General features: G+C 33.4%; 3 protein-coding genes across 3 annotated transcripts; 2 read left to right on the forward strand and 1 right to left on the reverse strand.

Moving 5' to 3' along the window:
- The first annotated feature begins 734 nt into the window (after nt 1–734).
- On the forward strand, nt 735–2,553 carry LOC134230783 (kelch-like protein 15). The gene is made up of 2 exons (XM_062712631.1): nt 735–1,100; nt 1,196–2,553. The coding sequence occupies exons 1-2, from the start codon at nt 818–820 to the stop codon at nt 1,651–1,653; spliced, it is 741 nt and encodes a 246-aa protein (XP_062568615.1). The 5' UTR covers nt 735–817; the 3' UTR covers nt 1,654–2,553.
- A 2,269-nt stretch (nt 2,554–4,822) lies between these two features.
- LOC134230785 (uncharacterized) lies at nt 4,823–6,481 on the reverse strand. The gene is made up of 2 exons (XM_062712633.1): nt 6,107–6,481; nt 4,823–5,919 (listed from the first exon to the last, which is right to left on the reverse strand). Exons 1-2 carry the CDS (start codon nt 6,453–6,455, stop codon nt 4,823–4,825), a joined length of 1,446 nt encoding a protein of 481 aa, XP_062568617.1. The 5' UTR covers nt 6,456–6,481.
- A 569-nt stretch (nt 6,482–7,050) lies between these two features.
- Nucleotides 7,051–8,226, forward strand: LOC134230786 (uncharacterized). Its single transcript, XM_062712634.1, has one exon. The coding sequence runs from the start codon at nt 7,051–7,053 to the stop codon at nt 8,224–8,226; it is 1,176 nt and encodes a 391-aa protein (XP_062568618.1).
- The last annotated feature ends 5,544 nt before the right edge of the window (nt 8,227–13,770 follow it).

A 13,770-nucleotide genomic window follows, 5' to 3' on the forward strand; every position in this document is an offset into this window, starting at 1 on the left:
GTCAGCAGGGGATGCTATCTCCACCATGGCACCTGATTCCAGCTTTGATGTTTAGAGGTCCGTGTTTGCTCTGCTCCTGTTTTGTAATTTTCTCTCATTAGGTTATTCTCCACGAAATCATTGTTATTATGTAGTTTTATATATTTGTAATCTACAAAAGCATCCATACATTGTCATTAAATAATATTCTTTGTTATATGACATTGTCAGCAAATACAATTTATCACTGAGTCAAATGCTGACTGACGTTTTTATACTAATTGTTAGTCTATTACTTATGGACGGAACTGACAACGGATTTTCCGTTATTTCCCGATCATGACAAGGAGCACACGGCGGGTGTGACCGGTCCTTATGGGTTGCTCACTCTTCCATGACACCTGATCCCACCTTAGGTGTTTCGGAGGTCCGTGTTTGCTCTGCTCCTATTTTGTATTGTTTTATAGATTTTTGATCTTGAATACTGTTCGTTATCTCATATCTTTCATATATCATTGTTGAAGTATGAAAAGATGTATGTCCTAAGCAATTAATTGATCCATCTTAACCAGTACCTATTCTAAATATTATTCACGAAAACATTAAAAATAATTATTAGTTGACTTCCCGTTGTCACTTTAATTGCCTGAATCACGTGTTTTTAGTAAAATTTAAATATGCAGTATACCATTACGCTCTTGTATTCTTTCATTAGATTGGACTATTGTTCGCTTAAAACGACGCTATCTACATAGGGTATTCTTTTCGACCTGATCAATGGGAGATAACATTGAATTCAAACTGACTTGTCATCATCCGAGTAAGATCATAAAAAGACATGGCTACCAAAATGGAAAACAAATCTTTTGAGAAAGACGAAAACGATGCTGACTACTTCCCGTACGATCCAGAGCTGACAGATCTAACTCTCATCGTGGAAGAAAAGAAAATACATGTAATCAAAGCTGTGCTGATGGATGCATCACCCGTATTCAAAAAAATGCTCACCGACGACTTTAAAGAAAAGGATGCAGCAGAAGTTCATCTTCCTGGAAAGGAATATTCTATTTTCGTTTTGTTTCTGAGATGTATTTTCCCGAGAGAACGTGTTACTCTTTCAGGTAGATGCTTTTTAATTTATATGAAAAAAACATGATTTTTTATTCTTTTGGTTTAAACATTCATGAAAAAGAAAGAAGCTCTTTTCATTTTTCAGAAAGAAGTATTGCAGATCTTTTGCCACTAGCACATGAGTACGATGTGAAATGCATTTTAATGGAGTGTGAAACATGGCTATTAACTGAACTTGAGTTCAAGAAAGCGAAAGTAGGAAACCATTATGTAAATGTTGAAAATGACGTTGAATACCTGCTCAGATGTCTTAACTATGGCAATGAATACTGCTTGCCAGAATTGTATGCGAGAGCTTTCGAATGCATGATTCAATATAAGCTCACCAGATATAAGACGAATCAATTCTACCAGAAGCTTCCTGAGAAAAATAAACAAGAACTTATTGAAGCACGGCTTACCCAGATTGAAGAAATGGGGACAATATTAAACACAACTACCTCATCTGGATTTAGTTTGGGTACACCAGATACGCCATCCTTTAACCCTTTTGCGACAGGTCCAGTACTTGTCTTTCAATGTTCAGCTGATTTATTCATATAAGGACATGTATATTATTACAAGTTATCTTCACCCACCTAATACAGGCATTCTGACATTTCAATTGCATATTTTCTACAGCTCTACATGTGGATCAAAATTGATTCATATTATTCACTAACACCATTAGAAAAACGTTATAATTTTTGGTGCCTTCAGATATCAGGATTTATTTGCCTATTGTTTCTTTATTCTGCTTTGTTCAGAATTTTACATTCGCAAATATCCATGGACTGCAGATAAGTATTTTTTTCTCCGCATCTCACTATTCTACAACTGAATAGTGGTGCAGCTGTAAGTTACAAGTCAAAATGGCGATTCAAATTGGTGGATATCCATTTTTTCAAATTATTTCCTAGTGTCGTTCAAATAGGAGAAAAGGATGTGTTAATCCAATTAATCTCTTAATATTTAAGTTATTTAGAACATTTTATAGATTATTAGAAAATAAATTTCTTCAGAACAGCAGTTATGTAAGCACTTTGATTACAATTGAGCACTGTATTCAGTCAGACAATATGATTTATCTGCCCTTGGCATTTCATCAATTTATTACAATTGTACAAAATGATTTTTAAATCTGAAAAAATGTACCCCTAACCAAGTTTTCTATGGTGAAATAGGCAGATACCCAGTAGAAATATTCATCAAGTCCCGAGTTATTGGGTTTTGGCATAGACTTGCTTGTGGGAGACAAGACAAAATATCTTTTCTCATATATAAATTGTTATAAAAACTTGGAGAACATGACTTAAATCAGTCTAAAATTGGATTGTTTTGTTGAAAAAAAAAACCCAACACATTTAATGCTCAACAAGGGGAATGTCCGAGTTATGATTACAACAGTATTCTCCAAAGAAAATATTGGTGTCAAAACTGTTAAAAGCTAGATTAAATGATTAATTTAAGCAGTATTGATATGCCAGTATTTTTGATATGCCCAAACCCTCAATTATAGGATATTTAAATCAGAAAATTATTTTAAAAACTATTTCCTACCGGTATATCTACCAAAGGATTTGAGAAAAGCTTTATGTAAATTTAGATGTATGAATCACAGAGTTCAAATTGAAAAAGGTCGCTTTTGGGGAACTGACAATGATGATCGAATTTGTGATCTTTGTTCCTGGCATTTACATACAAGTTTAAGTTTCATCAATGTTTTCTTGTTGTAATTGGTGACAAGTAACAAATAGCCATGTTGTATGTGCTGAATTAGACAGCTGACAAAAACATCTGTATATATTGAATACCTTACATAATAAGCAAGTATCCGATCGATTGTATTTGTATATTTTGCATTTCTCATCACCTGCAATGTGTAAGACTTGGGAAAACCAAGTATGATCACAAGGAGATCATTTAGGTCTAGTGCAATACCATAAGCAAGGGTATTTTTTACCAGATTGCTGAAATTCTTCTATCAGTTAATTTTGTTTTATACTTCTAAAGGATCCTTTACAGTGTATATTGTATTATACCTAGGTGACCGTTAAGGACTATTTCTTTTCTTGTTTTTGCAGCACATCCTTGTTTATCAATTTGATCATATTGTTCATCAGTTCACCTCAATTCTTTTTCTGGCTAGGAAGTACATGTATTACAACAACAACAACAACAACAACAAAGAAAAAAAAATGACGATAATGCTAATGAGACAAAACTTTTAAAGAGTGAGAGGGCGTAGGTGCATTCCTTCCTTTACAATCCAGTGTTGTCTCATGTAACTCTATAATGATTGAGGAAAAAGTTGCACAATAGATGCCTTACCACTTTTCAGGAGTCACCGATAACTTACACTGATAAGAGTAAAAAGGCATTAGATTCCTCATTCTGCGGAAAGAACATCCATCTTTTGTTTTGTTTTGTTTCTGATGTATTTTCCAAAGAAAATACAGAACAGTATACAACACACATGTATGCAGTTAATTCTGTTTTGCATTTGACTAAACCACTTTGTTATTCTCTTTAGAGCCAGCTGTTTTTTTCCCAATAAAATATACTATTGAGCTTGACTTATATTATCTCCATATAATTTAATTTTGTTTGTACCATGCATTTTTATTGGTTAAACACACAGGAAATATTTATTCCATTTTGTATAATCTGGTTAGCTCTGGTGCCTCGCCCCCTTGACAACCCCTGCCGGAACTACTTTTTATGTATGTGAATGTAAATATTACATATGCATATGCATGTAATTGTTTGTTTACATGATTTATGTAACTTAGATAGTAAAGGAGATAAAATTATTAAAAAGTATAAATTCTTCGTCAACTTTATTGACGTATTAGTTAAAGTAAGATTTCTTCTTCCATTTATGCACATTTAGCAAAAAAATTAAGGATTGATTTTGGGTGAGTAATGTTTTCTGTGACATCCGGTCACAGAACATCTGCTTTGTTTATAAACATCTTTTTTAAACATGGCATCAAACTTTGATTTAAAATATAATTTTAATCAACATCTTGATCAATCAACAAAGAATGAAGATGATGTAGACTGGGGGTCTCTAGACTTCCTACTTGATGACGAATTCCAACTGGAACAAATTGTTTCCACATCAGCAGAAGATGCAATTAAGGAATTAGAGGCTGCATTTTCTGCTGAAAGAAAAGAAAACTTTGCGCCACCAAAATTTGAAAATCCTTCTGGACAATCTACATGTAAAAGGTTCAAAACTGCCACAGAAAAGGAACTTTTTGACCTACAGGAAAAAAGGCAGTCAAGATCTACTAAAAATAACACCAAATGGGGTGTTAAATTATTTAAGGAATGACTCTAATTCTTGGCCATATTATCGAGTATAATCTGGTTTGGGTCAGTTTACGCTTTATAATCCGCGAAGCGGATTATAAAGCGTAAACTGACCCAAACCAGATTATACTCGATAATATGGCCAAGAATTAGAGTCATTCCTTATAATTTAATTAAAAGATAAATAATTCAATTTTTAATGATAGGAATCATTTATTTTTACATCAAATTTAAATTTACAAGTTATCTGTGATACGCGCATGAATATGCTTAGCAACGGCCGACGAGAGGACGGCAGACATCTTGGAATACACAAAGTGCAGAGCCGGTTATTTTTCAAAATTGAAAACACAGTTATTAAATGTGGAGTTTGCCATGAATCCTGCTGAAAGAATATTCGAGGATTGAAGGGAAACTATCCGGGATTGGATGACGAGGCGGAAATGGGAACGTTAGATGACATGCGATCAATGGACTGGCTTTGGTCCTCAGTCTGCGATTTAGGAATACACCCTGGGCTGCATGTAGAAACGGTAAGTCTGCTAAGTGTGTCGCTCATGTTTTTCTTTTGGATCGTGGTACAGTCTCTGTTATAACTTCTAACCGAAGCTTCACTCTTGTGTCCGCTCATATGCATTATGTGTCTTATTTCATACCCGGCATCGTTCATCCCCTGAATAGCTCTTGCCCGTAAACAGTGGGCTGTGTACCTTCGGGAGCAATCAGAATGCTTTGAAATATCTGCCATAAATCTAGTGAATTGGTATGGTTTAAGTGGAATGTTGTCATACCAAATTTCCAAGTTTTCCGGGGAAGAAAGTGCGGCTTTGATACAACGATTAAACAGGAACTCAGCATTTGGATCTGTTTTTGATATAAAGAGTTTAAGCGTTTTTAATGGACATTTATCTCCGGCGCTAGGCACAGCATACATACGCTTTTCCTTTGGATTTTCTATAGAGTCGATCCCACCTTGCCAATTTTTTTGTTTTGTTTCGTGAGATAATGTGACATACTCATCGCCATTTTCATCCGTTTTGAAAACAAAAGAGTCCCGTTTCAGTTGGTGATGGAATTCTAATCCACGTGTGACAAATTGCATTGAAATTATGAACCATGTTCTGAAGCGGAGGGTGATTGGATTTTCTGTATCAAAAAGGTAAGCAGAAATTTTGAGCAAATCAGCTTGAGGTATAATTTCCTTATGTTGTGTAGGCTTAGATAGGCCGTCCTGCAGATTTTTCTTCAATTTTCCATCTAGAATGTTGTTACTAGTGCGAAATTCCCTTCCCCTAACAATATCAAAATCCCGTCCCAAGTCCTGTAGGTATCTGTTGAGTGCTGATCTGATAGATTTGAAAGAATTTTTATGGTATTCCATATTTTGGCTAGGTTTTCGTTTGTCTGACTGTTTACATGCTTCTGCATAAAATCTGCCAAGGAGTGTGTTCAAATCACTGGCAGAAATGGTCTCGAAATCTGTCAGGTATCCTAGTGATTCCATACTCCAATCTAGAAAAAAAAGGGGGGGGGGTAAAAATTGTCAAAACACCAGAAGAAACACCTGGATAGCTTAAAGAAAGCGCTTATGATCATATGTCATGAGAGATTTGGGTGCAATTCCCAATCTGGGTTAAAATAATGGTGTATTGATATATTAATATTGCTTTACCCCTTTCAACTTATAAAGATTTTTTACCTTGAAATAATTTAACACCCCATTTGGTGTTATTTTTAGTAGATCTTGACTGCCTTTTTTCCTGTAGGTCAAAAAGTTCCTTTTCTGTGGCAGTTTTGAACCTTTTACATGTAGATTGTCCAGAAGGATTTTCAAATTTTAGTGGCGCAAAGTTTTCTTTTCTTTCAGCAGAAAATGCAGCCTCTAATTCCTTAATTGCATCTTCTGCTGATGTGGAAACAATTTGTTCCAGTTGGAATTCGTCATCAAGGAGGAAGTCTAGAGACCCCCAGTCTACATCATCTTCATTCTTTGTTGATTGATCAAGATGTTGATTAAAATTATAATTTAAATCAAAGTTTGATGCCATGTTTAAAAAAGATGTTTATGAACAAAGCAGACGTTCTGTGACCGGATGTCACAGAAAACATTACTCACCCAAAATCAATCCTTAATTTTTTTGCTAAATGTGCATAAATGGAAGAAGAAATCTTACTTTAACTAATACGTCAATAAAGTTGACGAAGAATTTATACTTTTTAATAATTTTATCTCCTTTACTATCTAAGTTACATAAATCATGTAAACAAACAATTACATGCATATGCATATGTAATATTTACATTCACATACATAAAAAGTAGTTCCGGCAGGGGTTGTCAAGGGGGCGTGGCACCAGAGCTAACCAGATTATACAAAATGGAATAAATATTTCCTGTGTGTTTAACCAATAAAAATGCATGGTACAAACAAAATTAAATTATTTCAAGGTAAAAAATCTTTATAAGTTGAAAGGGGTAAAGCAATATTAATATATCAATACACCATTATTTTAACCCAGATTGGGAATTGCACCCAAATCTCTCATGACATATGATCATAAGCGCTTTCTTTAAGCTATCCAGGTGTTTCTTCTGGTGTTTTGACAATTTTTACCCCCCCCCCTTTTTTTTCTAGATTGGAGTATGGAATCACTAGGATACCTGACAGATTTCGAGACCATTTCTGCCAGTGATTTGAACACACTCCTTGGCAGATTTTATGCAGAAGCATGTAAACAGTCAGACAAACGAAAACCTAGCCAAAATATGGAATACCATAAAAATTCTTTCAAATCTATCAGATCAGCACTCAACAGATACCTACAGGACTTGGGACGGGATTTTGATATTGTTAGAGGAAGGGAATTTCGCACTAGTAACAACATTCTAGATGGAAAATTGAAGAAAAATCTGCAGGACGGCCTATCTAAGCCTACACAACATAAGGAAATTATACCTCAAGCTGATTTGCTCAAAATTTCTGCTTACCTTTTTGATACAGAAAATCCAATCACCCTCCGCTTCAGAACATGGTTCATAATTTCAATGCAATTTGTCACACGTGGATTAGAATTCCATCACCAACTGAAACGGGACTCTTTTGTTTTCAAAACGGATGAAAATGGCGATGAGTATGTCACATTATCTCACGAAACAAAACAAAAAAATTGGCAAGGTGGGATCGACTCTACAGAAAATCCAAAGGAAAAGCGTATGTATGCTGTGCCTAGCGCCGGAGATAAATGTCCATTAAAAACGCTTAAACTCTTTATATCAAAAACAGATCCAAATGCTGAGTTCCTGTTTAATCGTTGTATCAAAGCCGCACTTTCTTCCCCGGAAAACTTGGAAATTTGGTATGACAACATTCCACTTAAACCATACCAATTTACTAGATTTATGGCAGATATTTCAAAGCATTCTGATTGCTCCCGAAGGTACACAGCCCACTGTTTACGGGCAACAGCTATTCAGGGGATGAACGATGCCGGGTATGAAATAAGACACATAATGCATATGAGCGGACACAAGAGTGAAGCTTCGGTTAGAAGTTATAACAGAGACTGTACCACGATCCAAAAGAAAAACATGAGCGACACACTTAGCAGACTTACCGTTTCTACATGCAGCCCAGGGTGTATTCCTAAATCGCAGACTGAGGACCAAAGCCAGTCCATTGATCGCATGTCATCTAACGTTCCCATTTCCGCCTCGTCATCCAATCCCGGGATAGTTTCCCTTCAATCCTCGAATATTCTTTCAGCAGGATTCATGGCAAACTCCACATTTAATAACTGTGTTTTCAATTTTGAAAAATAACCGGCTCTGCACTTTGTGTATTCCAAGATGTCTGCCGTCCTCTCGTCGGCCGTTGCTAAGCATATTCATGCGCGTATCACAGATAACTTGTAAATTTAAATTTGATGTAAAAATAAATGATTCCTATCATTAAAAATTGAATTATTTATCTTTTAATTAAATTATAAGGAATGACTCTAATTCTTGGCCATATTATCGAGTATAATCTGGTTTGGGTCAGTTTACGCTTTTTTATAATCCGCTTCGCGGATTATAAAGCGTAAACTGACCCAAACCAGATTATACTCGATAATATGGCCAAGAATTAGAGTCATTCCTTAAATATAATTAAAGGCATAGAAGTAAATTTCTCATCAATGACCGATTAATGAATAATGATACCTCCCTGGGAGATTCTCACTATCCACTCTTTCAGGGGGAAATCTCACTATATTGCCAGTCTTCCGGTAGGAGGTCTCACTATACGATGCAGGTCGGCAGATGATACTTACTTCTTCATGGCACCTGATTCCACCTCTTAATACTTTATGAGGTCCTGTCTACTCTGTTCCAAATTTTAATCTAATGGTTTTTCAGCTTGAATTCTGTTTGTTATCTTTATATATTTCATATTTTCAGAATTAATCATTATTTATAAAAGGTTTGAGTTTGGATAGATTGATTCTCTGATAACCAGAAAGACCTGTTTGAGTCATACAATTCGAGATTCTTTAGCCACTATATCTTAAATTCGCTCAGAGTTTCAAAGAAAGGCCATATTTCTTGAATTCGTCCCGTTTTGAATTCGCTCACATATGTTACTGGCGAAAGTGGTGAGAATTTTTCTGTATTTATTTGTTTCAATTCTTGAATATCGTATATGTGTCAGTCATTTGTTGAGGATAAACTGTTTGATAATTATGAAGCACTTTTTATTTATGATTAAATAGATGAAGTGATCCTTGATTATGCTCTTGCTTCAAATATCTTTAATATCACTGAATATCTGTCGCTTTTCCAAAATGAATCTTATGTATATTTTAAAAGGTAAGACGACACGTTCCTGAAATATATGTTTTGTATCGTTTGGTATTATATAAGAATTATTCATTTTGTCATTCTCTCCTGATTTCTACATTGTTTTCAAAATTGTTTTTATTATAAGTACACCAACATTGTGATATAGGCCATTCAGAAGATTACCCATAAGGGTTATATACGAAATATGACCCTGTAATATCTTGTCCAAATGCCTGGTAATGTTTCCTAATTTTTTGTGAGGAAACTTGTTTAAGTACTTATACTTCAATGACAAATTCTTGGGGAAAAATATATTTTTGAGGAACGTGTTATCTGACGTTAATTATGTTAATTGATAAGTGACCATTATGACTACCGGTAATAAAGTTACCCCCTCGCTTTTCAGTTAGGGTGCCCTATTTGTGGCGAATTTGGTTGAAATTCTGTATGAGATCCTTTAGTAAGACTTGTATACCCTTTTGAAAGTGTGTTCCCCATGTTCTCTTAATAAAAAAACCTGCAAAGATGTTATGTTATTGCTTTTTTTTTTAAATAAAAAAGTAAAATCAATTATATTATACATGTATATAACTGATATAGATAAAGCAAGAAACTCGCAGAATTTTTGTAAGGAAATCATTTTTCTCTACATTAAACTTTTAATCAATACAATCCTCTTTAGACACAATACTGCCAGATATTAATCAATTTTAAAAAAAAAAGTATGAACACAACTTTACTTCATAAAACCTTTCTATTCTCCAGCTCCGACAAAAAGGAAATCAAAATGTTGCTGGTTAATATGCTTTCATTATTTTTATCGTGAATCAAAGAGGAGACTTGCAATTGTTTAAGGGATCTTTGATAAATAATCAATTGTGAAATATAAAAGGAAAATATTGAAATATAAAAGGAAATATTCATAATCAAAATATCTCTTTGAATAAATATATATTCATTATGTAGATGATATCATCACTTTATCTATAAATGATTAATCGCAGATAAGAAAATCAGTGTACATGGCTAGAGGCAGTTAGTAATTTTTATGTTAAGTTTGAGGTCAATAAGACTAATCAAAGCTATATTATAACAAACATTCTTTGTTCCGTTTTTGTTTCTCCAATTCCTTTAACGGTGTAGTGAATGTGTGTTTGTTATTTTTTTTAGTTACAAATATGTTCAATACATTGTGAATCAAAGAAGAAATTTATAAATGTAATGAGATTTTTGTGATATATCTACTAAACGTAAATAAAATCATATTTTAATGACACTATTCCAATTTAAAAAAAATCTAACAACCACGCTATTCGATGGACATGTTGACTTTTACTTTTCAATCGTCACTTTCCTTCTTTCCCTTACTTTATGCAGCAATATACCTTTATCACCTGTAACAGGGTTTATATCTCAGTTTATATTCGACATTGAGGATCGAAGATCATCCCTATTCTTCTGAAAAAAATCTAGAAAGAGATAAATTATTGAAAAACAAGTTGGTGAAAAAAGGATTTAAAGTCATCATTTCGTAAGTTCTATGGTCGATAAAATGGCTTCGTCAGCAAATACAGCAAATACAATTTAGCACTGAGTCAAATGTTGACTGACTTTTTTCATACTAATTGTTAGTCTTATAGTCAGTTATTTTTTGTAGGTTTTACAATGAAATATTTGGAGATAACGAGGATTGGTTGATTGCCTGTTGTTTTAAGGAAAGGATTGCATGGGCCCGTGAAAAAATTCCGCCCAATGAATTTTCTTCTTTTTTACATATAATGTGCCTTATGTCAATGATACCATTTTATCAAAGTATCAACCATGGTCATCAGGGTTATAAGGAAGTTATGGTTGCCATGGTAACCACCACTTTTTAATCTTTTGATATTCATGAGTTGAATGTTTTATTATGCCATACACGCAACAAAATTGAAACAAATTAAAAAATTTCCTGCAGATGCTCAATAATATGCTTTATATTTATTGAAAATAAAAATTGTTTCGGAAACTATTGATAGATGTAGTAATGCCATTGTTTTTTGGGGAAGTATTAATTGTAAATTTGCAGTAATATTTTCACCTCAGTAGCAGTTTTTAACGTTTAGACAAAAAATTGCCCAATGAATTTTCCCAAAAATAATAAATGCTGTTCTTGTCATTATAAGTGACTTATGATTAAAATATGAAGTAAGGTAATCAGATTCATTTTGAAGCTACACGCATTTCAGTACCCCCCCCTTTCCTAGAATATTAAAAGGTTTCACAGATTTTCTTAGTACGTTGGTTTGTTGTTGGACCTTAAATATGCATAATCTGTTTAAAGACAATAAAGCCATATCTATAGATAAATAATTACTTTTTCAGGTGATGCTCATTTTATATGTGAAGCATAATGATTTAATTATCACCGACAGTGGTTACAAAAATAACTTTCTTTTTTTTTTCAAACTCAGTTTTTAATCTGCAAAACATTCATTTTGTTACTTTATCAGAATAAAATTCATAATATATTCTAAACCAGTACACAGTTCTCAAAGGCCTAATTCTTCATGCTTTTAACACTCATCGATGTTTCTTCTTAGTGACCTGAAATCGGGAGGGGGGGGGGGGGGGGGGATTGGCAGACATTTGAACACATTGAATGAAAAGAGGTTATTTCATAGAACTTGTATCTGCATTTTGTTTTTTGAAATAAATATCCTCATCAATGAATAATCTTACTTGGCAAATAGTGATTATTTTAAATATTTACATTTACAAAATAGTTTTCCTTCCGATTCTTTGCAAGTGAAAGAACACTTCATTTTCTCCTGTACATGGATGAGCGCTATCTCCATTGTGACGTCATAATGACAAACTTGACGTCAAAACTATAGATCTAGTCCTGTTTTGAATCAAAAATAATCGTTGAATGAAATTACTTTTGCGTGGCTTCCTGATATATGCTGGAATGAAACACCTATGTTCATGTCCTTATGATTTTTCAAAAATTAAATTCATTTTTCAAATATTTTCCCATAAGCATAATGAGTTCAAATGTTTTTTTTTTTTATGTACATATTTTCCCTCTCTGGAAGTGTGTTGTGTTTCAATACAACGCATAAAACATTTTACAACAATCGTTTACAATATAAGTGCGATGATAATTTAATTTTAAATGGTCGATGTCACTGCTGAAAATGCTAAAGATCTTATAGGAGAACACAAAATCTTCTGCAATATTAAAAACAAATGTCTTCTAGGCATAAGTGGTCTTCACCGAAACACGTATACATATCAAAATCGCTATCGTTCATCAATTGATATTTATACATGTATCTAGTAAATCACGCCGTCTGAATCTCTTATTGGAAATTATCTATATGAAGATGTAGATCCTATGGTAAAAAACAAAATTAAATAAAATTCTAATTTTAAAATGAGGACATAAACCTCAAGATATAAATTAATTTTATTTTAAATGAAATAGATTTCAATGTTCAGAGATACACAATAGCTATAGACGTGTCAAATCGTAAAACATGCACATAGATAAAAAGTATGGTCAACGCTCACCAACACTCTCAGTGTATCGTAACAACCTTTAATATCTTATTCTTTCTCTACTTTAGGAAAACAAACCCCTTTTCACATCAGCGCAAACATATCACGCTCCTTATTCCGGAAATAGTTACAGCAAACATTCTTTTTTTAATCACCATATGACTTGATCACGTGACGCCATGCAATCGCGTCCTTAAGTCCCATTCGAATTTTTTTCACTTTTATAGAAATGTCACTATAAACCGGTGAAGGGCTTCAAATTTAAACCTCTACTAGTCACTCATGATCAGGGCCATTGAGTAGTTAGAGATTTTTATCATGCCAACGTATGCCGCGACAATTCAGTATGTATAATTATAATGTCCTAACAATAAGTATGAAAAACCTTCAGTCAGCATTTGACTTAATGATAAATTGTATTTGCGGACAAGAGCATTGTATCGACTATATACCTTACAAAATGATAACTTTAATCGAACTTGCTGATATTTTTCTTTCAGCAACTTGTTTGTCAATAATTTCCTCGTTTTAAAAATTGTTCGAGCGCCCTCATTTGATATATTTCATGCATCTTAGGTCAATATCTGTCTTCCTGGGTCATTATAAATGCATATTAGCCTACATATCGAGTCCATATTTGTATTAGAAGTAATAACATCATACATATTTCCTAGTTTATTTACATCGTCATGTTTAGTGAACGAAATTGATGTAATGTTTTATTTATTTGGCTGCTTATTAATTTAGTACAATGCTGGCAAAAATATTTAATATAATAATATTATAAAGTATAATTACAACGAAATAGTCTACAGCCTCTTTGTATATATATATATCTAATTCATTGTTATGAAAACACGGCTGCTTTGTGTTATACGTTTCTATCAAATGTGAAAAAAGGCTTTAAAAAGAAACATCGTTACCTTTTTCACTCATCGAAAAACAAAACTAATCAAGAGTCACTTTTGAATTTTATCACTTTTATTAAAAAAAAGAAGTTAT

Source organism: Saccostrea cucullata, unplaced genomic scaffold (assembly GCF_032062105.1).
Source record: "Saccostrea cucullata isolate Sc308-1 unplaced genomic scaffold, CSIRO_AGI_Scuc_v1 ctg9367, whole genome shotgun sequence".
In the NCBI taxonomy this organism is placed as follows: domain Eukaryota; kingdom Metazoa; phylum Mollusca; class Bivalvia; order Ostreida; family Ostreidae; genus Saccostrea; species Saccostrea cuccullata.

Excerpts from the sequence above, each read along its gene's own strand:
- LOC134230785 (XM_062712633.1), bottom strand. The coding sequence starts at position 6,455 with ATGGCATCAAACTTTGATTTAAATTATAATTTTAATCAACATCTTGAT. Across the intron at positions 5,920-6,106 it reads GGGTGTTAAATTATTTCAAG|ATTGGAGTATGGAATCACTA; the intron begins GTAAAAAATCTT and ends TTTTTTTTCTAG.
- LOC134230783 (XM_062712631.1), top strand. The coding sequence starts at position 818 with ATGGCTACCAAAATGGAAAACAAATCTTTTGAGAAAGACGAAAACGAT. Across the intron at positions 1,101-1,195 it reads AGAACGTGTTACTCTTTCAG|AAAGAAGTATTGCAGATCTT; the intron begins GTAGATGCTTTT and ends TTCATTTTTCAG.
- LOC134230786 (XM_062712634.1), top strand. The coding sequence starts at position 7,051 with ATGGAATCACTAGGATACCTGACAGATTTCGAGACCATTTCTGCCAGT.